This window comes from Cryptomeria japonica, chromosome 6, assembly GCF_030272615.1.
Source record: "Cryptomeria japonica chromosome 6, Sugi_1.0, whole genome shotgun sequence".
In the NCBI taxonomy this organism is placed as follows: domain Eukaryota; kingdom Viridiplantae; phylum Streptophyta; class Pinopsida; order Cupressales; family Cupressaceae; genus Cryptomeria; species Cryptomeria japonica.
The window spans coordinates 392,880,251-392,907,934 of NC_081410.1; the positions used below are offsets into that span (position 1 = coordinate 392,880,251).

Genomic DNA, 27,684 nt, shown 5'->3' on the forward strand with positions numbered 1-27,684 from the left:
TTTAAATAAATTTTTTGGATTTAAATCTATGGGCATATGGGCCATCTAGATCATTTTTTAACTTGTGAACTTGAACAAGAACGACAAATAATAAATCTAGGGACAATAATCAATTATGATGACTAGTGATGGCAAGATTAGGGTAAGATGATGACATTTGCCAACTTTTATACAAAATATACCATTTTACACACTAGTCAATGCATTTAAACACAACCCAGTCATAAAAAATTCAAAACATTAAAAAAAGGACAAACGATAATTTTTCGCCATTACACTGTTGCCATCATTTTTGTCATATCCTTACTATTACCAATTTTGACAATATTATAACTTCAATTTTGTTTAATGTATGTTACCTTAACTTTCATACTTTTCATCACTTTAAATGTACAATTCATTGATCTTTCTTCTTCAATTTTTACAAAAAAACATTTATAGTCATAGTTTTTATGTTAAACTTAAAAAAAATAGAGATATATTCTAGAAGCAACGTAATTGTGTTATCAAATGATTGTAATTCATTGGTGAAGATGATTGTATATTCCTTGATTATGCCATCTACCAAGATTCAAATCCCTCATTTTTTTGATAATTGAGAGGAATCAATAAGATAGCCCAACAACGACTTGAAATGCAGCTCAAGATCAAACGAATCCCAAATCCCTTCCACTTATGATATATAAAAAATTAATGAAAATGATGGTGTATTTCTACCATCAACCAAAATTCAAATCCATCCCATAAAAAATAATCTTTTAACACCTTCCAACCAAAAACAAATAATAATTCAAAATTGGTGTTCATATAATTGGACCCGATAAAAGTTCGAAGTTACATGCTCAGCAGGCTGAGATCACTCTAGCTGGCGGTGATGTACTTGCGTGCTTACATATTCCGTCACGAAATATCTTTATACAGATGCAGAGATGTGAAATTGAGTGGACAAACTCCATTTGAGCTTTACATGTACTAATGCAAATATCGGTGCTCTAAATGGCAGTGGCATACATGGACGCGAGCATTATTTCAATGTTGCCCACAACGTCCACAAGAGCCCCCCTTTCAATTCCCCCACTTAAATTGACAAAAAATAATCAGACGTATTTCAAATTCAAGCTCAAATCACAGGCAAACTCAATTCGTTTCCAAAAATATATCTCTTCATTGTCGTTGTCCTCTTCTTCTTCTTCTTTATGCAGAAGCACCATAAGGGCGTATATAGAGAAGCCCAATACAGTTAAAGATTTTGCAGAGAAAATTATAGGCTCTCTGCCCGTAGTGGGTCTGCTGTATAGGCTCATAAATGCAGAAGGGGGTGTGGCAGGAGACCGTATTCAATTACCCGAGTTTTCTAAAAGAGTGGAAAACAGATGCACCCAACAGGATTCCAGGGCCTTTTTTGATTTCCGAGAGCGCCATGGCAGGGTACAATCCAAATTCAACTGCTTCCTTTCTTTTAACTTCTTATTTACATTGATTTATTGTGGTCTTGTTTGTCTAGTGTTAATGGGTTTTAGTAATGCAGACGGGAAACCCTAGGTTTGTGTTGTTGTGGTGCTGGGTAGCTGCGCTAGGGGCGGGACTGGTGAAGTCGGAGGACATTCTGCTCGGAGCTGCCAGGCTGCGTGTTTCCTTTGATATGCAGTATGAAGAGGAAATTTTCAAAATCCTCATGGAGGATGCTTTATCTGTAAGTCTAGATATTTATACCATGTGATTTGTATGTTTTCGTTTAAGAGCTCTGAAATTAATTATTATGGTTAGTGTTCAATCGCCTCTCGTCATTATTTTTTTTCCAGCAAATTTTGTGTAAGGTTATGGGCATCCTTTAATATGTTGTGGAATGAACTTGAAGCACTTTGTTAAGATTTCTACACATAGGTCCCACCCCATGTACTATACAATTGTTGTCCCATAGCCTCTCCACATGTTTTCTGGAGTTGTGGGTCTCGCAATTTGGTTGTGGTGATTTCAATCTGTCGACCGTTCTCTTATGCGGATTGGCCATTATCTCTACCCCTTGGTCGAATGCATGGAATCCTAGTAGGCTGATTTTTAATAAATAGCCACTCGTAATAACTTAAGAGCCGCTTTAAATTTATGCTGAATTATAATCCCAGAGTTTGTGCAGCTTCCAGCCTGTAATTCCTCAAATCTGATTTCAACTGTCTTTAGAAGTCATGCCCAAGAGGTATCTACTATCTATTCAGTTAAAAATAGCAATAGTTTGGAGAGCATACCCATATAGACTTGACGATTGATCATCATTGTCATGGCAATTACTCTCTATTGCTTAATGATAGCACAATCCAACCTAATTAAAATATTCATGGAAGCCTTCACTACTTAACACATATATAAGTGAGTGGTTTGTGCTTGGGTTAATCCCACATTGGTTGGAATTGTTAAAGAAGGGTGACTTCTGGGGTGATGCATGTTCCAAAAGTTTTGCGATTAAGGAAAGAGCCTAGAGGGGGAAAATCTAAAGACAAAAATTATGTTCATGCTCTTCCCATACTAACAGCTAATGTTGGAGGCTGCTTGTGTACTGAGCAGGTTCTTAGCCATGTAATTATTACTGGCATATATGAGGAAATGAATTATCATTAATGTAAATGACTACTTGTGAAGGTTTTATTAAAATGACTTACAATGCGCATAGGATAAATTCCACAAAACTTAAATTTTAACTAAAGCATTTGTGAAAGCTTTCAATACTTTGAAAGGAAATATGTGAAAACTTCCTAATTAATCCTAGATTTAAAAATGATTTGATATACACTAGTTTTGCAAAGTAAGGACGTGCAAAAGAACACTTGAAAGAGACAAGAATATAGAAGAGAGAGAAAAGAAGAATGAGACAACCGCAAAAGAGAGTAATATTGATATACCCCTTTGGAAAAAACAAGCCTCCAAATCACCAAAAACTGATATACTATCAGCAACCGCAGCTAACAATACATTTACAAGCTTTGAGCTTTATAGTTGATCAACATTCTCAGCCTTGGAGGAAACCCTGGGGCATAACCATGCAGAAAGTATAACATACAATTTCCATCTGAAGCCCTCTATATATAGGCAAGGTGACCCCCATCCCCAAAACCATGGGTCCCCAAGTCCTCTTGGTCAAAATTCACGCTCCATTCCAAAAGATGCTTCTCTCAAAATAAAATGTAACTCTTGTTTTGACCAGTTTGATGGCTATTACGGTCGGGTCCAAGTGTAACTCCCAAGTGCTCTACCACATGGCAATAACCACACACACACACACACCTTTTATTCTAAGTTCTAACTCTAAATGTTTAGACAAAGATTCTAGTTGAATTCCATTAATTAACCCCCCGAAATCACTGACTCTTACAAACATCATAAGACTAATTATATGTGTTGGAGAGTGCCAACTATGGAATCTATATGGTTCCACCCAAGTGGGACACCCTTTTTCATGTTGGCACAATTATTTACAATTTAAAAACATGAAATAATTCTAAGAAGACCTAGGACTTGCAAGGTGCATGACACTAGTTTGCTAGACCTAACAGTCTGCCACTTGTATAGAATGCAAGGATCATAAGGGGCTCCAACGAAGAAAACTCAAATGCTAAGTGCTGATCTGCATAGCCATCCTTCACTATTTGTAATTCTCTATGCTCACAAAGCTTTGTCAAAGTATCTAGAACATTTATTCATGTACCTTCTCAACCGTAATCCTTGTATCCTCCATCATATCACGAATAAAATGATACCACACATCAATGTGCTTTGCCCATGGATGAAAGGTAGGGTTCTTTACAAAGTTAATGGTACTTTGATTACTTTGCCTTTGTAGTCAAAAGAGCAACCACAATTAGTCTTTTATTCATCCAACAAATCACACCATTAAACAAGGTAAACACATAACCATTAGTAGACCTCTTGCCATTCACATCTCTTGTGTAATTAGAGTCTACAAAACCTTGAATACTTTGTCTTGTTCAAGACTTATCGTTCTTGGTAGCAAGCAAACACTTTGATGTGTCTTTGAGATACTCGAAGACCCTCTTAACCATAGTCCAATCGTCCTTTCTTGGATTGCCATAAATCTTCAAGATTCCCATTATCTAGGCAATGTTTGGTCTAGTGCAAATCATCGTGCGCATAAGGATACTAACTATAATCAATAGGGGACATGGGTCACCTTCTCTATCTCATTTGGTGCCTAAGGGCACTAATCAACTAAAAGCTTTGTCTGCTGAAGAATGAGAACACTTAATTGGTTAGTAATCCTTCATCCTAAATCACTGCAACACAAAGTTAACATTTTTCCTCTGGCTCATACTTAGTTTTTTGTTCATTTTCTCTCCTAATCTCCATCCCTAAGACAATCTTAGCTTCCCCAAAGTCCATCTGAAATGAACTCAAAGCTAAGCTTTCAGAGCCTTTAATCATCTCCTTACTATTGCTGAAGAACATGTCAGTGACATATAAACACATAACAATAAAATGATCATTATCATGTTTGATGTCAACACAATGATTTGACTTAGCTCTAACATACACTAACTTTATGATATAAGTGTCAAACTTCTGATACAACATCTTGGGGGATTGTTTAAGACCACAAAAGACTTTTTTAATGTGCAAATCAAACCTTCCTGCTTTGGCTATGCTATGTAGATCATCTTGTCCAAATCCCCTTGCAAAAAAGTTGTCTTCACATCCATCTGTTCTACTTCACAGTCATATGCAACAACACTAGATAACAAGAATCTAATGGATGTCAACTTTGCAATAGGAGAAAAGATCTTACCAAAATCAATTCCCTCAACTTGAAAATGGCTATTGGGCATTAGGTTTACTTTGTACCTGCCCACTTTGCTATCCAAACTGTATTTCTTCTTGAAAACCCATTTGCAGCCAATAGGTTTTCTATACATAAAAAGCACTACCAAGCTCCATGTGTTGCTCTCCTCAAGTGCCATCATCTCCTCATCTATGACCACTAGGACTTACTATTTGTAAACTCTATTGCCTCGAAAAAATGCATTTAAAATCAATCGGGGTATGCCTATCAAGGTGCATTTGATGTTGAGTGGACCTCCTCAAGAGTGGGGTCCGAGGTTGTTCTTCCTCTAAGCCTGGATATGCTACAACAAAGGAATCTTTCCTTACCAAGCCTCTTTAGGGTTTTATCCACAAGAGTTGAAGTACGAGACTTGTTAATCAAGTAACGAGTTGTATTCATAGAATTTGCCTAGAATTTCTACATCAAACCAACACCATTGAGCAAGCTTCTAGCTCTCTCCATCAATGTCCTATTCCATCTCTCTGCAACTATATTTTGTTGAGTGGTGTATGGAGTTGTTTTATGCCTCACAATACCATGTTCTTTTAAAAAGTCATCAAACTATATTCAACAAAATTCTCCACCATTGTGTGTCCTCAAAATCTTGATCTTCCTCCCTATTTAGTTCTCAACAAGAATCCTGAACTCTTTGAACTTAGAAAAGACCTAAGATTTGTGCTTGATAAATGATACCCATGATTTTGGAGAAGTCGTCAATAAAAGATACTTAATATTGGGATTTTCCAAGAGATAGAACATCCATAGGACCAAATACACCATTAAGAATCAAATCTAAATGTTGGTGTTGGAAATAAGCCACACCCGGACCGACGATGGACTGGTCCAAAAGGGGCCAGTAGCTCAGTGGTAGAGCACTCTAGCAGTGTATGGAAGGTCCTAGGTTCGAGTCCTAGCTGGTCCATGTCTCAACATGGTATCAGAGCCAGGTCCAGGCTAGGAGCCCCAAGCACACGAGAGGTGTGGCTTAAGGGGGGGTGTTGGTGTTGGAAATAAGCCACACCCGGACCGACGATGGACTGGTCCAAAAGGGGCCAGTAGCTCAGTGGTAGAGCACTCTAGCAGCGTATGGAAGGTCCTAGGTTCGATTCCTAGCTGGTCCATGTCTCAACACTAAAATCCTTGTAGATCTGTAGCAAAACTTATAGAAAACTTAACTTGGTTTTGTTTCCTATATATACAATATTCAAAGAAATCAAAATCTAGAAAACAATCAATTAGCCACTGTTTTAAGTTCTTACTCTTCATGGCCCTTAGGGCTTTCTTGCAGACATGGCCCATATGCTTGTGCCATAGCATGGTTTTTTTTTGCAAGAAGCTTACAGTTCCCTAAATAAGAAACCTCCAAATTGTTACATTTTATGATGCTTGCTTCCAAATGGAATAGAGGTCCAAATTGAAGTCTCTTGGCTAAGACCATGGCCCCACTCACCATTTTGCATTTATTCTTGCTAAAGACCATGAACACATCAACGCCATTCAACTTACTTATAGAAAGAAGGTTCCTTGCCAAAATAATAATGTGCAAAACAATGGAGAAACTTTTGGTTCTTTTGTCTCCATGCCTCATCCATTGATCTTGAGAGAAGAGAGATCTTTCAAATACACATGCCTGCCATCAAAGCTTTCATACGTTGAGAAGCATTCCCCATTGGGAGTCATGAAAAAAGGATCCAAAATCAATAAGCCATGCACTTTCATGTGCATGCGTTTCAAGGGCTGCAACAAAAGCATCACCACTATCATCATTTGAGACCCTTGAGTCCTTTGCTTTCTTTTCCTTACAGTCTCTTTTGATTTTCTTGATCTTGCCATAGTTCCAATATTTCACCTTGCATTTGTCAAGATACCAAAATCCCTCCTTAGATTTGACATGCCTGCCCTTTTTCTTGTTCTTCTCATTGTCTTTGGAATGATCTCTCATAGTTAAGACATCCGTGAAGAAATTTGAAGTTTTCCATCTTATCTCCTAAAAAAGCTATGTACCCACAACCTCATTAAGCTTCAACTTTGAGATGCAGCTATTGATTGCCATCATGAGGTTGTCTCAACTATCAAGCAAAGAACACAAGATGGTTATGCTTTGGTCCTTTCCCCCCATCTTCACATCCATGGACACCAACTAGCTCAATTGGGTCTTGGAACAGATTCAAGTGCTCCATCACTAAATCATCAGTAACTATTTTTGGAGGATACAACTTCTACAAAAGTTTGTACACAAGGGACTTTCTTTGATACATATTCTCTAACTTATCTGGAAACTTCTTAGTGGCAGTCTCTCTTTAAACATTTAGGAGCGCACTAAATTGGCAAGGCAAAGCCGAATAGGCACCTTGCCTTTGATCAACAACTAATTAGTCTTAATCTTTCTTGTTGGTAGGTTTCTAATCTACAATTGCTAACCACAAATCTCTGTCCACAAGTAGAACCTCCATTTTGAGCCCTCAAAATTGAAACCTGGTTCCATTGAACCTCCCCACCTTTATTCTAGAAGTGCTTGCCATATCCATTTCTTGTATCCAAGACCAATTGCAACAAAAGTCAAAACTCCCACTTGAACAAAGATTACTACAAAGTAGGCTCTACAGATTTAAGAAGCTGGACAAGATTTGATACCAAATGGAAGGAAATATACAAAAACACTTCCTACTTAATCCTATTAGGCATAGTTGAAAAACTCAAACATGACAATAACCTTGAGGAAAACCTGGCAAATTTTGTGAATATTAAAATAATAAAAGCATATAACTCAAAAAAAAAAAATCTTCTAAAACATACATGCTATTGAATTTAGGGAATACATTACTAATTATAGACAAATGGGAGTTTACAATTTTTCAAGAGGCAATTGTCGACCCATGAGTGTTCTTGTTTCCCAATATAATAAGATCATCATCATTGAACTAGATGCTTTTGACTTACAAATCTCTCTTTTATCTTCCATGATGCTCTCCTTCTCTTCCTCAACCTTGGACCTCTATGGCAATTGCTGTGTTCCAGTCGTTTGTTTTCTCAAGTTAATAATACATGGTGGAGGATTCCATGCACAATTTTGAATGGTCATATGATCAGTATTATTTGTGCAATAAGGTTAGCAAAGTGATGGGAGGCGTGAATAATTGGTGGTTAGGGTTTTCTCTTTATTTGAATTTGATTTGAATTTATAGGAGTCAACACAATCACAATTGGCATCGAGCATTAACATGAGTATGAGTAGGATGCATTCCCATCTGTTTCTTCTCCAACACTGCTACTGAAAAACAGTCCAAAATGATGAAAAATGATCACTTTTTTGGGTTGAATGGACTTAACAAAACATGACCATTTAAGCTATTAGATTTCCACATTCCATTCTAATATTGTATGTAGTTTCTGGATTTGATTGTGTGAGCAGTTTTTGACCATTAATGTTTTGGATCACACTCCGTGATCCATCATCAGGATGCGAGAGAGTTTAAGGAGCAGTAAGATAGTGACTTGCAGGCCAAGGTTTCAAACTGCTCACACAACCAAATCCAGAAACTATATACAATAAAACATGACCAATTTTTTTAAACACAATTGCAAATTATTGCAAAGTTTACAATGAGTTTTTCCTGAGTTTCTCGCCAGTTTTCTGCAATAACTCATTGCCAAGTTATTTTCTGAGCAACTTACGTGCCATTTCAACTCTCAATTTTGTCTTGGGTTTTGCATCTATGCTACGAGGAGAGTTACAAATTATTTGGTCTACACAAATTTTAAGAGTAATGGCATATGTAAAACTACACTTAGAAAGAAACAATAGTAGAGAAAAGAAGAAGAAGAATTAGATTACCACAATTGAAAGTGACACAAAGTATACCCTAGGAAAAAGCTTCAGGAGAAGAGCAGCCTTCTAAAGTTCAAAGCATTGAAACCAATGTTTTATCAGCAACTATAGGTTACAGTATATTCACAAGCTTCAAGCTTAGAGGAGATTAACACTATCAATCCTGGAGGAAATCTAGCAGCATAATTATATGTCCATCCCAAGTGTTCTATATATAGTCTAAGGAGACCTAGGAAATCATGTACCAAAGCTACATGCCCAAGTCCTCATGGGTAAAATCCATGCCTCAAAAGATGCATCCCCTAAGATAGATTGTAACTCCCATTTTGACTAGTTTGACCCCTATAACCATGGGGTCCATGTTAGTCTAACTCCCAAGCAATCCACCATGAGGCAATAATCATACTTACACACTTCTTACACCTGGCTGTAAATAACTAGTCAGAGATTCTCAGTGTTCCACGGGGACGCATCCCCCCCCTTTTTGGGCACGTCCCCCCGTCAGAAACGTCTCGGGGACGGGGGGACGGGGACGTGATGTCCCCCGCCGTCCCGCCACCGCCACCCAAGCGCCGCCGGGACGCGGAGACGTCCCCGCGTCCCCGCGTCTCCCAGGGAGACGTGGAGACGTCTGGGCGTCTCCCAGAGAGACATGGAGACGCCTCCACGTCTCCTTGGGAGACGTTTGGGCGTCTCCCCGTCCTTCAAGAGACGTGCAGACGTCTCTTCAAGGACAGGGAGACTCCCAGACGTCTCCTGTCGCCCCCACTTATATGCAATGTTTAAAATTAAAATTAAAAAAAAAAGTGAGTTTTTAAGTTTTTTGAGGGTTAAGGGGTAACTCTAATTGGACGTGGGCCAATAGAAAAAGAACACCCGGGAACGCGCAAGGGGTGATGCCCCTTGACCCCAACTTGGGGGCGCTGCCCCCAAACCCCCGTTGAAAAATATAGGGGGAAACCGCGTCGATAGAAGTAGGGAAAATCTAACCTCCGAGTTTGATTAGGCTCCATATAACAACACAACTTAGAAATCTTGGTATTTAGATTTAGTATTTCAAATTTCCTATAGTCTCATTTGAAATGTAATTCTTACACTGTAATACTGTCATACATCTTTTCAAAACTAGTTTTTCAAGTACTATATGTATATGTATAAGTATATGAGCACCACCACCCCGCCACCCCCCCCGCCGCCGTCCCCAAATTTAGGCCCTTGGTCCCCCCGTCCCGGAAATGCGTCCCCCCGTCCCCCCGTCCCCAACGCCCATGGAACACTGGAGATTCTAGACCAAGTCTGCTAACTATGAATCGTACGAACGTCATAGACTAATGACATGAGGCAGAGAGTGACAGCTATAGAACTTGCATGAGTTTCAACTCATTCCAGCCAAGTGGGATGCCATGAGCACAATTATTAGACCTTGCCACAAGAAGGAATACTTATGCATTCACTAGGTTTTATTAGTTGATAACAAATGAACCAATGAGATGCTAAAATTAATATAGTTTGACCAAATTTTATGATGTATATTATTTCTCAAATTTCTTTTAAAATATCAAAATTAATTTATTTAACATTCTATTGGATGAAAGTTATGAACAGTCTTATTAGTGTGATACAATCTATATGAAATTTTGTTAACTTTTTCAATTTTGACTATAAAAAAGTTAATAGTGCAAACTTATTTTCTTTTCACTTTTTATTTAATTTATTGCCTTATTTAATAAACGACATTATTTTTATTGGTTGTGGGCCAATGAATACAATTTATTTATTTAACATATTTGAGTAAATTTTAATTTTTTGAAAAGGTGAAATAGAGAAAATATGAGAGATTGTGATATAAATTAATTAACAATAGAATATTTAAAATTTGCATCTATTAGTTTAATTTTTTTAAAAGTTAACAATAAGAGAAACATATTTAATAAAGGTTAACGAATAATTATATATTTTTAATCTATTTTATATCTATTTTTAATCCTTGTTAAGGAGGAATACTAATGCATGTAATGTATTCAATTTCTTTTATTAGCTTCATGAATGAATGCATGGAATAAAAAAAATTGAGAAACAATCCTATAGTTTACAATTAATTTTCTATTTTAAATAATTGTAAAACTGTCATTTTTTTTTCCTTCTATTGGTTCATGTTGGGAATAGTCAGTAAAAAAATCATTAATTTTTTTTTTGTGAAGCACATATCTAATCCAATGCATCTTCATTAAAATAAAATTTCAAGTCTATTAATGATTCTAAATTCTAATGACATGAGTGCTATCATATACATCATAATAGTCATTTTCTATGTGACAAGGTAAGTTGATATGAATAATGAAAACATTTAATTTGCCTTGATAAAATTAACTTTAAACTTATTTTGTCTCCTTGAATTATATTTCTAAAATTACTCAATTTATTAGACACAACTAAATTGTTAGGACATAATGTTATTGGGGATCACATCCTTATAACATTTATATATAATGTTCTAATATAAGGTTATAAATTCTTATATATTATATGCTTTATAAGCATATCCCATTTGAAATGATTATAATCTAATAACTATTAGATTAGTGGGGGCTATTGAAAAGGTGTGACTAGTGAAGCCACCCTTCCTCCTATATTTAAGGAGGTTCTCTCTCATTTGAGAGTTGTGGGAATTTGGAGCTTTATGGTGAGTTGTATCACTATGCACATGAGGTATTGTTGGCCATGTGGAAGTATTGGAGGAGTGTCCCTATGTTCAAGTCTATTTTATGATAGACTATATTTGTAAGTGTTTTAATAAAATGATGTTTTATGGGGTTTTTTACCCGAAAGGGTTTTGCCCATGTATATTTTGTGTAATGTGTACATTTATGCATGTATGATTCTCATTTCATTTATTTTATGATCTTGTTTATAATGATTAGTATCCTAAGATCCTAATTTCTAACATGGTATCAGAGCAAGTTAGGCTAGTACTAATCATTTTTAGAGTAGTACTAATCATTTTTACAGGTTATACTAGAAGACACATAAAACTTGATGGAAAATTATTTATGCTAAATCAACACACATGCAAAGCCATTTGTGCTATATATTTAGTGTGCCTTCTCTATTGATTTAAATTCAATTTATCAAGGTCAAGTAAGGAAATTCTAACTATTCCTTTTTATAAGTGATATATTCAATAATATTTCATATATTTTTAAATTTTCACGTGGCATTGGATTGTGAGGGTCAAATATTTGATTATTAAGTCAAGTATAACATATATATTTTTAGTAACATCAAATTTCATAATCTTACTAACTCAAAATTAGTCCATTATAAGATAAGTACATAGTCACAAAACCATTTTTAGTGCCAATTGTATAGAAAGTTGTGCTTTAGTTACTAGATCAAGTCCTTTAGAAAGTTGGATGTTGTTTCTCTTTAGAGAGATATGTGAGATTAGCAATTGTAAAAAAAATAGCTTAATATAAGGCTTAGAAACTTGAGGTTTTCATTTTTTTAACCTTAAAATTGAGTTCATGAAGTCTTTTATTAAATTTGATGTCTTTTTAAAAGTCAAAAACTCGTTTTCATCTTATTGAAGGAAAATAAAATTCATAGCTCTTGAACATGACATTTCAATCAAACACCATTTTACTTGCAATTTGATCATAATTGATAAAAGATAATGACATTTTCTTTGTATGAAATAATATGAAAAATACATATATTACTACATTCAATCAGCATTTTAATTTATCCTTATATTTAAGTTTGTTAAGTATAAACTCAATCAAACCATTATTTAAATAGGAGTCATTAAATGAAATCTTCAAAGAAATAGAACCACTTATTGAAGCCTTCATCTATGTCGAATTTCTTATCTTCATGTAATTCTTCATAATAGTTTGTGTCCTTATATTATTCAAGGAAATAGTACTCATCCTTATAAAAGTCAAAAAGGGCTTTCTTTGCAACCGATCGAAGGTAAATGAGTCACGACCTTTACTAATTCATTTTTGTCAGATGGCTATCTTCCCAACTGACATCTCCTTTCTCACGCTCCCTATATAGGGAAATCAAATTCATTTATTTTGTACCTATCCAGCTATCATCACAGTCTATTATAATCTACTTGAGGAATTCTTTCAAACAGTTCGCTTACCTTCTGCATGTTGAAAAAATGTGGACTTAACATTTGCACTAATGAAGCATTTCCATAAATATATTTTGTTCAAACCATGTGATTAGATCTCATTGAAGAATTATGTCAAACACTTCATTTGCCCTGCAAATTCAGACCTCTATTTATATCAGTCGACTTCCACTAATTAATGCTTGCCTTAGTCGAAGTCTTTTGTTTGAGAAACATCCCGAGCATGCTCTCTATGTCCTCCTTCATGCTACCATTTTCCCGAAGGCTATTATGGTTTATGGTGAATGATTATCTCTTACAATTTTATGATAATTGTAGTAGCACCAAGTAACGCGCACATATACAGGGTTAGGAAACTTCATTTATTTGTCAATCTGCATGAGTATGGATTTGCACTTTTTTAGTAGTGCAATGTGTAGTGTTAAAAAAAGTTATTGCTTAGATATTCTCTAAGTTGCAGGGTTCGCCCCCCTAGACCCCTGGTACTGGTCCGATCCGGTCTTGGTTTGGGGTCCTAGTCTGGTCCACTTGTGGACTGGACAGGGTCCGTGATTCATAGGTCTGGTTCAGACCAGGTCGAACCCAAGAGGACCCAGGTCAAACCTAAGGGTTTGATGGCCCAAAAATGGTGTTTTTTTTGCGATATTTTTTTTTTTGAAATCCACCACATAAAAAATTTAAAATATAACCCTAAAAGTGAGTTTTAAAACATTAACTTGACTCATTTTACTCAAGCAACATGACTACAAGCAAGGGGAAATGAAGATGTGGGATATAGAGTCGGAGCATACTGATTTGGATGCTTTCACTTCTCAACTTGTTGCATTTGATGACTTGGATAGCGAGCAAACTTATAGTGCAAGTGCAAGTGTAAGTGGCATTGGCATTGGTTCATCCACAGTTGGCAAACTCGTAGAGTTTTGAAAACTCGCCGAGTTTTTTTGACTTTTACTCGCCGAAAACACTCACCGAGTTTCTATAAAATACTCGGGTACACTAAAAAAAGAGGTCCAAACACATCAAAAAATTATCTATTTTTGTTTTTTTAGGTCAGTTTCATTCTCTTCATCAGAATATATACATGAAATATATACATAAAGTATAAGTGGCATTTCAATATGTTTTTTCTCCTTTCTTATACTATAAGTTATATTTTATGTATATATTGGCAGGATGTTTGAGAGTGGTTTTAGATCTCTAGGAGTTATAATGCAAATTCTAGGTTTTAGAAGAGCTTTTAATTTTTCAGATAGTCAAATTTTAGTAATCAGGATGCTTCTATCAACATTCTCTCGCTCTCTCTATCTCACTCACTTTATTTGCCCCGAATTTTAGACCTATCTATCTCCCTATCACTTTTCCTCTATCCCCCTCTCTGTTAGAATAATAATTTCTTATATTGTTAATGGTCAACTTAGGTTGTTAGATTTCATTAATGTATCTACAATACTAGGTAGATAGAGGTAGGTAATATCATTAATTTCTACAGTGTTTTGTCATTTCTATATATTGTAACATTCTCTCAGTTAATGAATAGAGTGTTTTTTACCAGCTCATTTTTCTTGAACATGGTATCAAAGCCGAGGCTCCTGTTTTCGCGTTGGTTTTAGTGGGTTTGCCTTCGGAGCATTTTCTCCTACCCACGTTTGTTTCTGTCTGCCCGCGCGACTCTGTTTTTTGCGGATTTTTCTGCGCATGTTTTTCCCGACGACGTTTTTTGCGTCTGCAAAAAAAAACGCGATTTTATGCATCTGGGTCTGTCGCGGCTGTGTGTTTTTCTTCCTATGCTCGCGATTTTTCGTCGTCTGTGTCGCATCTAGCCATTTCAACTCGCGATTTTTTTCATGTTTTTTTAGCTTCATTTTTACTTTGCGCGCGGGAAACAAAAAAGGTTGTCGCACGCGATTTTTTCTCAAAATCGTGACACGATTTGGGTTTTCTTTTGTACTGCACAAATATTTCTTTTCTGCTAAATGGCGAAAATTATTTTCGCGACCTGCGGTGGCTCTGTTTTTTCTAGCGCGATTTCGTTTTTTTCTGGCTCTGTATCTCGTGGTGGCTTCTGTGGCGGGTCTTTTTTTTTGCGTTCGTGGTTGTGCACGACTAGGGTTTTTTTTACAAACTCTGTATTTTCTAGCGACTAGGATATTTTTGAAAATCCATTCTCAAAAACCCTTCGATTAAGTCGAACTTTTATTCCAATTATAGATTCTTGGTGGGTTTTTCAAAACCTCAACTGGGTCGCTATCAAAATTATTTGGGTCTGTAATTTTTTCACCTAGGGTTTCTGTTAGTTTTGACTAGGGTTTTGAACCCTTCGATTAAGTCGAACTTTTATTCCAATTATAGATTCTTGGTGGGTTTTTCAAAACCTCAATTGGGTCGCTGTCAAAATTTTCTGGGTTCTTCGAAATTTTTCTGCCTTGAAAATCGTGCCAGGGTTTCAGTTTTTGCCTAAGAATCCAACTTGCAGAATTTTTTAAGAACCCTTTGTTTTTATTTGTTGGTTTTCGTCCCTTGGAATTCGTGCCTTCACCAGTTTGACCTTGGGGTACGTGATGGCATCTTTGACGAATATAATGCTCGAAAAGCAGCCAGAAGTTCAACGGCCGCAACTACAACACCTGGAAGCAGCATATGTTGACGATATTTGAGTACCGATGTCTTGATGTAGTTGTTCTGGGTACGTCTCAACGTCCAACTACTATTGGCAAAGATCAGGACAAATGGGATGATTGCAATTGGGAAGCAGTCATGCTCATCAAACTCTTCGTCACTGATGAGCAGCTACCTCAGGTACCGTCCGACGAAACAGCGAAGGAGATATGGGATCATTTGAAGAGTCTCCATGAAACCTCTGAGAAGAGCAAAGCATTCTTTCTGAAGTATATGCTCTTTTCATTATGATGGACGAAAGGACACCTCTGTAGGATTACTTGACCAAGATCAAGGACATCTGTGACGAACTTGAGGCGATTGGTCGCACAATGGAGGAAAAGGACATGGTCGTCATCACTCTGAAGAGTTTGCCCAAATCTTATGAGCATTTCATTGAAATGCTGAATATCACTTCCACTAACGTTGATTTGAAGTTTTCCGTTCTTTGCAACAAGCTTTTACAGCAAAATCGGTGGTGCCAGCAGTTTGGAAGTAGTACCAATTCCACCTCCACAGAGCAAGCCTTCTCTGCCAAATCTTTTGCTAAGAACAAAGGGAAGGCTCAATCTTCTCAACCAAAAGGCTTTGGTTCTTCTTAGGACAGCAAGAAGAAGAAGAACGTTCAATGCAATTATTGTCATAAGTTTGGTCACATGAAGGCCGAGTGTCGAATTCGTTTGGCTTCTGAACAGAAGAAGCAGGGAGGGTCTCAACAAAAGGCAAATGTCGCAGAGCACTCTGAGCAGAAAGAGTTTGCTTTCTATGCTTTTATGGCCAAGAGAACAGTAGATCCAGTCCACTCTTTTGCCTGGTATGTCGATTTAGGGGCTTCGTGGCATTTACTTATCGTCGGGATTGGTTCAAAAAATTTGAACCATTCTCAGATTTAGTAATTTTCGGAGGAGGAGAAGAGTACACAATTGCTAGTAAGGGTACTGTCCAAATTCACTCGGGAGATAGAATTTTAATTTTCCTTGATGTCTACTATGTTTCAGGCATGGAACATAATCTCCTCTCCATCAGTTAGATCATGAGACATTCTCCTCAATTAGATGTTATCTTCAGTTCGTCCATCTGCAACATTGTTGATAAGGAGACTCGTACTACAATTGCTATGGGACTTGAGGATCATGGTTTTTATAGACTTGCTGATTCCAGCGATTCTTAGGAGCAGGCTCTAGTTGCTCGGAGTACATCCATCAGAACACTTTGGCATCAATGTTATGGGCACTTAAACGTGCACTATCTCTCTCAGTTATATCAGGAGAGTTTGGTTGCTGGTCTACCTGAGATCCAACCTCAAAATCATGGAGTTTGTGCAACTTGTCAAGGTGGGAAGCAACATCGGACACCATTCTCGGATGGTGATTCTTGGCGAGCCTCTAGGGTCCTTCAGTTGGTCCACGCTGATGTATGTGGGCCAATGAACACTCCATCTGTTATTGGTTGCAGGTACTTCTTGTTATTTGTTGACAATTTTAGTCGTAAAATGTGGGTTTACTTTCTGAGAAATAAATCAGATGTGTTCAGTATATTTCAGCAGTTTAAGGCCTTAGTTGAAAAAGAATTCCGGTTCTCAGATTGTCACTCTAAGGTCAGATAATGGGGGGAAGTTTTGTTCCAATGACTTCTCTACATTTTGTGCTACACATGGCATTAAACGCCAACTCACCACACCATACACCCCTTAGTAGAATGGTGTTGTTGAACATAGGAATCACACCATTACTGAAATGGCTCATTCTATGATAGAGCATAGAAATGTTCCTAAGAAATATTGGGCTGAAGCAGTTTACACTGCAGTCTACCTTCTGAATTGGTCACCTACACATGCTGTCAAGAAGATGACTCCTGAAGAAACCTGGTCAAGACGCAAGCCTAAAGTGGGCCATTTGAAAGTCTTCGGTTCTACGGCTCATGTATGGATTCCAGACGCCAAATTTGCTAAGCTGGATTCGAAGAGCCAAACCCTTATGTTATTTGGTTACAATGACAACCACAAGGCCTACAGGTTGATTGATGTGGAGACAGATCGTCTCATTTTCAGTCGTGATGTTGTGGTCGATGAGACTACTGGTCCATTCATGCCTTCTACTACTCCTAGTCCTCCGACTCACTCTGTGAAGACTTCTGATGTTGGTGTTTGTCTTCCTCTTGGTTCCCATGATGGGAGGGCTTCAGAGCATTCTGACTCTGAAGATGAGGAATCTACCGATCCAACACCACCTGATTTGTCACAGGATTTGCATCCAGATGACTTTGTTCCAGAAACTCTAGGGGATGTTCCTCTAATGCCAGATGTTGGTACTTCTACCCTCAGGCCTAAATGGTGGGCCAAGACTATAGGAGATCTTCGTGATGATGAGCTTCTTGAGGATAGATCAGTTCGCCGCAAGAGAAAGCAACAGATTACAATCAACTTTGCATTTATGGCCAACATCCACAACATCCATGAGCCCCAAACGTATTTCGAGGCTAAAGTCATTCCTGAGTGGGAAAAAGCTATGGAGATAGAATACCATAGTCTTTTGAAGAATAACACTTGGGTTCTTTCTAATTTGCCTCTTGGGAAGAAACCTATTAGTTGTAAATGGGTTTACAAAGTCAATTATCATGCAGATGGTACTTTGGATAAGTACAAGGCCAGATTGGTTGCTCGGGGTTTTACACAATGGGAGGGCATGGACTACGAGGAGACTTTTGATCCTACTGCCAAGATGAGTACAATTTGTCTTCTTCTCGCCATTGCAGCTCAATTTGGATGGAAACTTCATCAGATGGATGTTAAGAGTGCATTCCTCAGCGGTGAGTTGCAAGAACTTTATATGACTCAACCTCTTGGCTTCAAGGTTCTTGGTAAGGAACATCAGGTTTGTAGATTGGTAAAAGCCTTCTATGGCTTGAAGCAAGCCCCTCGGGTTTGGTACTTCAAGACTGATCAGTATTTGGTTGAACATGGCTTTCAGCGTAGTCCCTTTGACACTAATGTGTATGTCAAACTCTTTGGTGATGATATCCTTTTTCTTGTTGTCTACGTGGATGACTTGATCATTACTGGCAATTCAGCACATTTGATTACAACCATCAAACATGACTTGTGCCAAGCTTTTGACATGACAGATTTGGGGCTTCTCCATTATTGCTTAGGTGTCAAAGTGTGGCAGACTGATGACAGTTTCTTTATTTCACAGTCCAAGTATGATTCACCTGCAGTAGATGAAATTGAATTCAGGCAACTAGTAGGCAACCTCATCTACCTCACTGCCACTAGAACTGACATCTGTTTTGCTGTCAACTACATCTCTCGCTTCATGACGGGCCCAAAAGCTGATCATTGGATTGCAGGGAAGCGAGTACTGCGATATGTGAAAGGCACTTCCGACTATGGCATTCTGTATAGCAGGTGCAACAATCCAAAGCTGATTGGTTATACTCACTCAGATTGGGCAGGATCAGTGGATGACAAAAAATCCACTTTTGGGTACGTATTCAGTTTGGGTACTGGTGCTGTCACTTAGAGCAACAAGAAGCAGCAGGCCGTGGCTCTTTCCTCGACCGAAGCCGAATATCGGGGAACAGTGAAGGCCGCATGTGAGGCGGTTTGGCTCCAAAGGATGCTCTTTGACATGCAGATGCCACAGACAGGTCCTTCTCCCTTGTATATAGATAATCAAGAGGTGCTCAAACTAGCCAAAAATCCAGTCTTCCATGAACGTACCAAGCATGTCAAGCTTCATTGTCATTACATCCACAAGCTGGTAGAAGACAGATCAATTCATTTGCAGTATGTTCCGACAGCGGATCAGACTGCGGATATTCTCACCAAGTCTCTGAGCTCGGATAAATTTGTAAAATTCAGGGGGCAACTTGGTGTTTTTGATAGATTGACCATTAAGGGAGGGTGTTAGAATAATAATTTCTTATATTGTTAATGGTCAACTTAGGTTGTTAGATTTCATTAATGTATCTACAGTATTAGGTAGATAGAGGTAGGTAATATCATTAATTTCTACAGTGTTCTGTCATTTCTATATATTGTAACATTCTCTCAGTTAATGAATAGAGAGTTTTTTACCAGTTCATTTTTCCTAAACACTCTCTACCACAGTCCATCTCACTCTCTCCTCTCTCCCCCAAGATCTAGACCTATCTCTCTACCCCTCTCTTTCTCACCCTCAGACCCCGGCGAGGGGTGCTACTCTCAACCTAACTTTAATTTGCAGATGCTTGGTGCAAAGTTGGGGTGGAAATACCCCACATCTCAAAAAATTTGCCCTCAAAATCTTATGTTAGCCTTTTAGTTCATCCAATTGTGAGCGCAATTGGAGCTTGTTTGAAGCAATCCACACGAAGAGGAGGAGCAAGTTAGCGCAAAAATGCCTCAATGACCTTGTCTTCGTGCAATATAATCTTCGATTGCACGTAAGGAAGGTAGAGGAAGTAGAAGGTGGTCCAATTGACTTGGATGATATAGATCCTTACAGTGATTGGACATAATAGGAGCAGCCCCCATTGTTTTCCGAGGATGACATCACTGATTTGGAGAGGCAGGCTATGGAGGAGGAGGGGGGTGGATTTGGTTTCACGCTGGATGACATTGAGGAGGAAGAGGATGAGGATGAGGAGTCATTGCCAGTGCCAGAAGCAGGTGGAGACATAGCTTCATCCAGGATGGAGGAGGAGCCAGCCATAGCGAGCAAGGAGGCACAATCATGCCCACTGCAGGCTTCTAGGACCAGACCCTCTAGTTCTACCTCTCCCCTAGTTTTTGCTAGAGCTAGGAAGAGGAAGTTGTAATTGTAATGATGTATTTACTTTTGGTTTTACAAAAACTATTTACTATTTTGCTTCTAGGCTTCCAGTCATCATCATTCCTCATGAGGATGTGATTTTGTAGACACTTTGCATATAAATATATGTAGAATCAGCTTGTTTCTTTTGTGTTCTCATTTATTGACTCATTGGATGCATCTTCTCTTTAAATTTTGTAAAAAAAATTCATGTTTAAATTTAATTTAAGCGTGTTTTTAAGTTGTTGAGTTTTTCACCGAGTTTTTGCCGAGTGGCGAGTAGTTCATCTATGGGTTCATCTAATGTCAATGTCAATGATGAGGAGGAGAATGAGGATGATGAATTAGAGAATCCATTTGATGATTAAACTTTAAATTGTTGAAAGTTGAAACAATGATACTTGAATATTTTGTCATTTTGGTATTAAACTTGATGTAAATGATGCTGTTATGGTATGATCATGATGCTATGATTACAAGTTTATGTTGATTTTGTTGTTTATATGATGTTATGTGACATGCTAATCTTAATTCATGCTTATAGGCTGCATATATATATATATATATATATATATATATATATATATTTGTACTCACGAACCCAAACGAACCCAAACTCCTTTTCAAAATTTTGCCGTACTGGCATACCAGTTCTTCAAACCCGAACCGGTGCCCAAACCCGAACCGGCAACTTAAGATATTCTATCAAAATTCATATGCATGTTCTATGGTTTCAAATTTTGTGCTCATCCATACTCTGTCGCTCAAGAATCTTATCGAGCCACCAATAACTAATATAAAAAAGTTCTACTTTTTGGGTACCAATAACCTTTATTCGGCCTTTGTTCATCTTGTTTCAAGACAAACACATTCCTTTCAGACGGGATGGTAACATGGTCTATATAAAAAATTCAGAGTTCTGGAAAAATTGTTGCATATGGAACTACAAACAGGTTGAAAACAATCAATGATTTATGCCTCGATCATGTCGTAATCAAGAACTATTCGTGTTAAGATGGTAGGGTATGTCTCATTTTGAATCCTTCCCCAATCATATGCCTTTCTAACGTGACCATATTGCTATTTTAATATTTTGAATACATCACCACTGTTGAAGCAATAGAAATGATTCCCAAGACTCGGGAGTTAAAAGACAACCATTCCATCCGTAAACAACAAAACTTTTGATCATTACCTTCCTAAAATATTAGATAAGATCAATTTATTGGTTGAGTAATATCTAGTTTGAATGTGAATTAGACCTTTGGCTGGCAAGGGATCATTTTTCTACAATAGTTTTTTGAAGAAGCACGAGGACAAGGGTGACAATAAAGACCACAGCGGCCATGAGGCAATGGATAGCATGGATGGGTAATATATTGAGATCACTCTTGCATTCTCACCATGTCAAAATAATTTCTCACCTTTGATAGCTGGTCATGTACCTCCTTAATTAGATGTGACAATATTTTCATTTCAAAATTTTAAATTTTTTTTCATAGTTTTAACCTCATGCTCAATATAATATTGGCTTACATCCCTTCTAATCATGATATATGAACATGTGAGGTTACTTGGTAATTTTAATTGGAGCATGATCTTAGATGGCACCTACAAGAGAATGTCTACAAATATTGATTATATAATAAACTTAAGTTCCAACTTCATGCTATTGAATACAATTGTAAATTACTTTCAAGGAACTAGTATTCATGTGTGTGCAAACCTTAAGAAGCATCTATTTCTATATAGTAAATATGAAATTCTTGCAATATGTGGGTAAAAAGATACTTTAATCACATTGATTTTGCCCCATGAATCTAGAGAAAATTGCACTATTGATGACTATCACATACCTAATAAGGCAAGGCTTATGGTCAATATGTGGGAAATAAGAAGAGGCCCAATTGCATGAGAAAGTCTCTTAATCTTTAAACTTAAAAATCCATAAAATATTCTGAAAGGAAAAAGTTAAGAATTAAGCTTGCCCCCATTTTACTATTGGAGTGTGAAAGTTTCTCAAAATTTGTAACCACATTAAATAAAAAGATAACATGATATCTCATTAATTATCTAGTTGACTATAAGATTAAACATGATAAGGGGTAAAATATTTACGTATATTTCACATTTTTTTATAATATCATGTATTGAAAAAACCCTCTAATACTTCTTGAGTTTAATGGACCTTATTATAATGGGTGGCTATCACCCTTATATATTGTTTGGGGAGCAAACCTGGAAAGGATAGCTCAGTTGCCTTAATTTTTGTATGGATTTACTGTATGTAGTAGTATGCCTACTTCTCTAAATTATTCATGCTTATGCTTATGGAAATATATGTTGATCTCCTTGCTACTAATCATTGGATTATATTGTAAATTTATGAGAAATATTATATGATCTTTGGCAAATGACAAATGCATAATATTATGCTCTTTCTTTGCACCAAAAATCAAGTGTAATTGATTACTATATTACTAACGATATTGTTTCTTCTATGGCGAGATTATGCCTTCAAAATGTCTGGTGTAGGTGCTATTACATGGATGGTGCAATACTTTAATAAAAAGGCTGTCTTCTATGTGTCTTTGAATTAAAAGGGTGAAATATGGAAGTACCTCTTGAAAAATCAATATGGCCTTGAAGATTTATGGGAGAGTTCTAGTTGGATACATGCTAAAGTACCATTTTACTTGGAGATATTTTACTCTTTCCAAAGAATAGCATTTCTAAAGATCAAATTGAACTTTGAAGATTATGGGCACATTGTTGGTGTTGGAAATAAGCCACACCCGGACCAACGATGGATTGGTCCAAGAAGGGCCAGTAGCTCAGTGGTAGAACACTCCGGCAGCGTATGGAAGGTCCTAGGTTCGAGTCCTAGCTAGTCCATGTCTCAACATGGTATCAGAGCCAGGTCCAAGCTAGGAGCCCCAAGCACACGAGAGGTGTGGCTTAAGGGGGGGTGTTGGTGTTGGAAATAAGCCACACCCGGACCAACGATGGATTGGTCCAAGAAGGGCTAGTAGCTCAGTGGTAGAGCACTCCGGCAGTGTATGGAAGGTCCTAGGTTCGAGTCCTAGATGGTCCATGTCTCAACACACATCACTCAAGCAAAATCATTTCATAATAAAGGCACTTTGAAGATCATGGGCACCTTACTCAAGTGAAATCATTCCATAATAAAGACACTTTGAAGATCATGGGCACATGCTATATATTGGAATTTTAGCCATCACTTTGAAATCCTCTGTGTGGTGATTGGCTTTAGGTGATGCCATTAAGGGGGAGTGTACATGACACCACCTAGTAGCTAAATCCTAGATGTAAGACCTAATAGGCATAAGACCTTTAGGCATTATATGCTCCAAATTCAAATAATGCTTGGCCTTAGGTGATGCCATTGAGGGGGAGTGTGCATGTGAATGACACCACCTAGTGGCTAAATCCTAGTTTTAAATCCTACGGGTAGGCATATGTCCTAATAGCTATGAAATAAGACCTATATAGGCATTAGCAAGTCCTTTAAGCCCGCAGATAGGCATATGTAAGTCCTTTTTTGTTTTAAATATTGCAGGTAGGCATTATTAAGTCCAATAGGAACATTTATGCTTAAGTCCTACGAGCATATTGTAAATTATTCTCCTTGTAAATCTTCCACTTGTAAAAGCATTGATTAAGTCCTATGGGCACATTTGTATTAAGTCCTACGGGCACTATGTAATGAGCCTAGGGAGAGGCTAATTTGAGGAGTCCGCAGTAATTTTTTAAGACCTCATAGCATCATTTTTAAAATACCGGGATTATAAATTATGACAAGATGACTTTCATGTAGTCTGGAATGCATGATCATTATGTTGGCATATATTTGTGTCCCTGTTTATCATTGTCAAAGAAGACCTACATTATTGGGGTACTTCATTTTTTCTTTTATGGAAATTGACATGTGTTCCCCTATTAACATTAAGGGGGAGTGTTATAACATAATGTTATTAGGGATCACATCCTTGTAACTTTTATATATAATGTTCTAATATAAGGTTATAAAATCTTATATATTATATGCTTTATAAGCATATCCCATTTGAAATAATTATAATCTAATAACTATTAGATTATTAATTATTAATGAGTGGGGGCTATTGAAAAGGTGTGACTAGTGAAGTCACCCTTCCTCCTATATTTAAGGAGGTTTTCTCTCATTTGAGAGTTGTGCGAATTTGGAGCTTTATGGTGGGTTGTATCACTATGCACATGAGGTATTATTGGCCGTGTGGAAGTATTGGAGGAGTGCCCCCAGGTTCAAGTCTATTTTATGATAGACTATATTTGTAAGTGTTTTAATAAAATGATGCTTTATGGGGTTTTTTACCCGAAAGGGTTTTCCCATGTATATCTTGTGTAATGTGTACATTTATGCAAATATGATTCTCATTTCATTTATTTTATGATCATTGTTTATAATGATTAGTATCCTAAGATCCTAATTTCTAACAAAAATTCATTTCTCTCCCTACAACATGGCAAGAACCTGATGCAATGCATCTCTTGCTAACAATACACAAATACTAAATAATTTTGACTAGAGCTAGGACTTGCAAGGTGTACAACACACCTAGTCCTAATAAACTCAACACATTAATTCATGACTAGATTATGCTTGGGTTAATCCTATATTGGTTAGAAATTAGAATTGTAAGACAAAGGTGACAATAGTCTGCTAATGAGTAAAGAAGCTAGAGAGCGAAAACCTCATAAGTGGTGATCACATTTACCATTCCTCCCTCGTAATTACAAATTCTTAAAGGTGCTTGTGCACTAAGTGGTCCCCCTTGCCTTGTAATTATTATCATTACTACACGTGGAAATAGAATGTCACCTGTGTAAATGACTACTCATTAAGGTAATTTTTAGATGACTTAAAATACATGAGCCACATCCTTAAAAAATTAAAATACATTTGAAAGCCTTCAATAATAATTTTAAAAATCCTTTAACATATTTTGAAGCAGAAAAGTTTAATTAATATCTACTTAATGTCTTTGTAATTTTGTGCAAAAAACCTTTTGCATAAAGCCAATATGCCTACGGATAAGCCTCATCACCTGCATTCTTCTGGTTGTGAAGCTGGTTGGAAACCTAAATAGCCCCTGCAATTTTGTTTTCTATATAACCATTCCTCTCAGAAATCTTACACAGGTGAGCCTTTTCCTATTGAAAATTCTTCTCAGCAACAATCTCAAATGTTCTAGTGGCTAAAGCCCCTATAAATCCAAATTTCTGTGCCACGTGATGGCAGGAAGAGGTCTGAAAATGAACAGACATATGAGTTTCCTTTGAATAAAAGTTGCCTAGAGGCAGAATCATCTGTCATCCCAACAATGAGTACATCCAGAAAAGGGTAAATGATCATTCTGCTTAAACTCTATGGTGAATTTGACCCCTGAACAAATGCTGTTGATGTGAGCATAAAAATCTTCCAGCTTTTCCTTTCCGTGATGCCAGAGAATATGTGTATTGCCCACATACCTTCTCCACCACTTTGATTTCAAAGGAGCCAAAAGAAGTGCAACCTCTTCAAGTTTCTCTGTAAAAGGCCTTATTACTATGGGAGACTTTGGACACCCATTTCCACATCCTCAATCTGATCAGAGTCCAGATAATTCTTCATTGAAACTGAAAAAGGTGACAAAGCATGTTAGATACAGTTGTATCAGCATATACTAAATATCACTATCTGAATAGCCTGAAAAACCAAAATCCTGGTGAATAGACAAACATCATCAAAACAAACCAAGTCCTTCTCTGACTTATCATCCATTTACAAAGTCAACAAAATGAAGAGAGTTTTTAGTTTCTAATAACAGGGTTATTTGTAGGGCTTATGGGACACTTGGGTTTTACGACTACTTGTGATGAGGTAGTGGCTACTATTACCTTTTTTGAATCCCATAAGTCATGGGGTCGTTCAAGGCAGTATGCACTGTTGTGTTGTAAAGTACTAGAACTTTGAAGAGAATACTAGGATGACCGCCGTTGATCTTTAAGAGGACATTGACGGTTTTGCAATGTGAGACTGGTTTTGTTTTATCAGCTTTTATATTGGTTTTTAAGGAATCGTCTTTTCTTAAGGACCATCTGAAATTTAAGTGAAGTCCTATGTATGTCAATTTTGTATCATTCTGGAATTTCTGAGATAAATAGGAAAATGTTGTATTCTGAAAAATCAAATGATCCTGGAATGAGATGCGATATCATTCTAAGAGTATTATGCAAATTAAAATGTTTAATATTTATTATTCTTTTCCTTGTAAATTACACACTGGTGCTACAAAGCACATCAATAATTGTACATGAATAGATGTTTGCTTGTTTCATACCTTTTTGAGGTGGTTGTTACTGAAAAGTATCCCGTTGACTTGAATGAGTCTCTTCTTCAGAAGTAGTATTAATGGGATCCAATTTTCTCATTAGAATCTGATTCATTGCCACTTAGGCTGGCCATCAGATCCAAGATGTTTCTTCTATGATAGTGTGGACCTTATTGAACACCACTAAACTGTACTCTCACTTGGTCGCCTCCTGCATATTTCTGGGGTTATCCATCCATCACTCCTTGAATGTGGTCAGCAGGAGTAACTTGGGGGCTGTATATTTGACATTTGCTAACAAGAAAGACGTGGTTATTCCATAGAATGTGACAAGACTATAGAGTACATTTACTGGACATGTCGAAAATTGTGCCTTTTTATTTCTATTGTATTCCTGAGCTTTGCCATTATTTGTTTTGTCAACATGTTTTCTCTTATTTTTGAAGATGACATATTTGTGCAGAAAAGAGCGAAGTCCAAGACTCCAGTTCCAGAGATACCTATAGAAGCCAGGGCAGAAAGGGCTTTAGAGGCTATTTGTAAATGTTCCATGGGGAGTGACATGATAGAAGAAGAAGAAGATGCAAGGTTGCTTAATATTATGCTGTGTGCAGTTTTCCCCACTGCTGATAAGGCTGAGATAGAGAAAACTGTATGGAGTAGGCTGAGACAATCATCTGCGGATAATGAAATAAGCCAAAAATCTGAAGTACAACAAACCAAAGAACCCATCATTTTAGAACAAGATACAGAAACTATATACAGCTAGGTTTTGGCGTACTCAGTGGGTGTATTTCTAAATTCCCAGCTATCCAAATTACTTTTATTATTTATACTTACAGTTACTGTTATATATTATTTATCAAATCATGCATAAGCCATATGTTTGAAGTTGCCAGGGTTTGGAACAAACTATTTTTTCGTATGTTCCAATGAAATACGATTCTTAATATTGTTTTTGACATGGTTATAATTCTTTACCCAAAGGTCGGGCTCAACAAAAATAACTTCAGGTCTAGAACTCTCAACAAAATTCTGTGTAATAAATGGCTTTGTTTAACCAA

The 27,684-nt window shown here is 37.1% G+C and overlaps 1 protein-coding gene across 1 annotated transcript; it reads left to right on the plus strand.

The window, feature by feature from the left end:
• Positions 1–845: 845 nt before the first annotated feature.
• On the plus strand, positions 846–27,684 carry LOC131038311 (photosystem I assembly factor PSA3, chloroplastic). The gene is made up of 3 exons (XM_057970673.2): positions 846–1,428; positions 1,529–1,693; positions 27,084–27,684. Exons 1-3 carry the CDS (start codon positions 997–999, stop codon positions 27,387–27,389), a joined length of 903 nt encoding a protein of 300 aa, XP_057826656.1. The 5' UTR covers positions 846–996; the 3' UTR covers positions 27,390–27,684.

What these genes read in the sequence shown, in the direction of transcription:
- LOC131038311 (XM_057970673.2), top strand. Translation starts at nt 997, where the DNA reads ATGGCAGTGGCATACATGGACGCGAGCATTATTTCAATGTTGCCCACA. An exon ending in TCCGAGAGCGCCATGGCAGG is followed by an intron (nt 1,429 to 1,528) that starts GTACAATCCAAA and finishes TTAGTAATGCAG; the next exon opens with ACGGGAAACCCTAGGTTTGT. An exon ending in TCATGGAGGATGCTTTATCT is followed by an intron (nt 1,694 to 27,083) that starts GTAAGTCTAGAT and finishes ATATTTGTGCAG; the next exon opens with AAAAGAGCGAAGTCCAAGAC.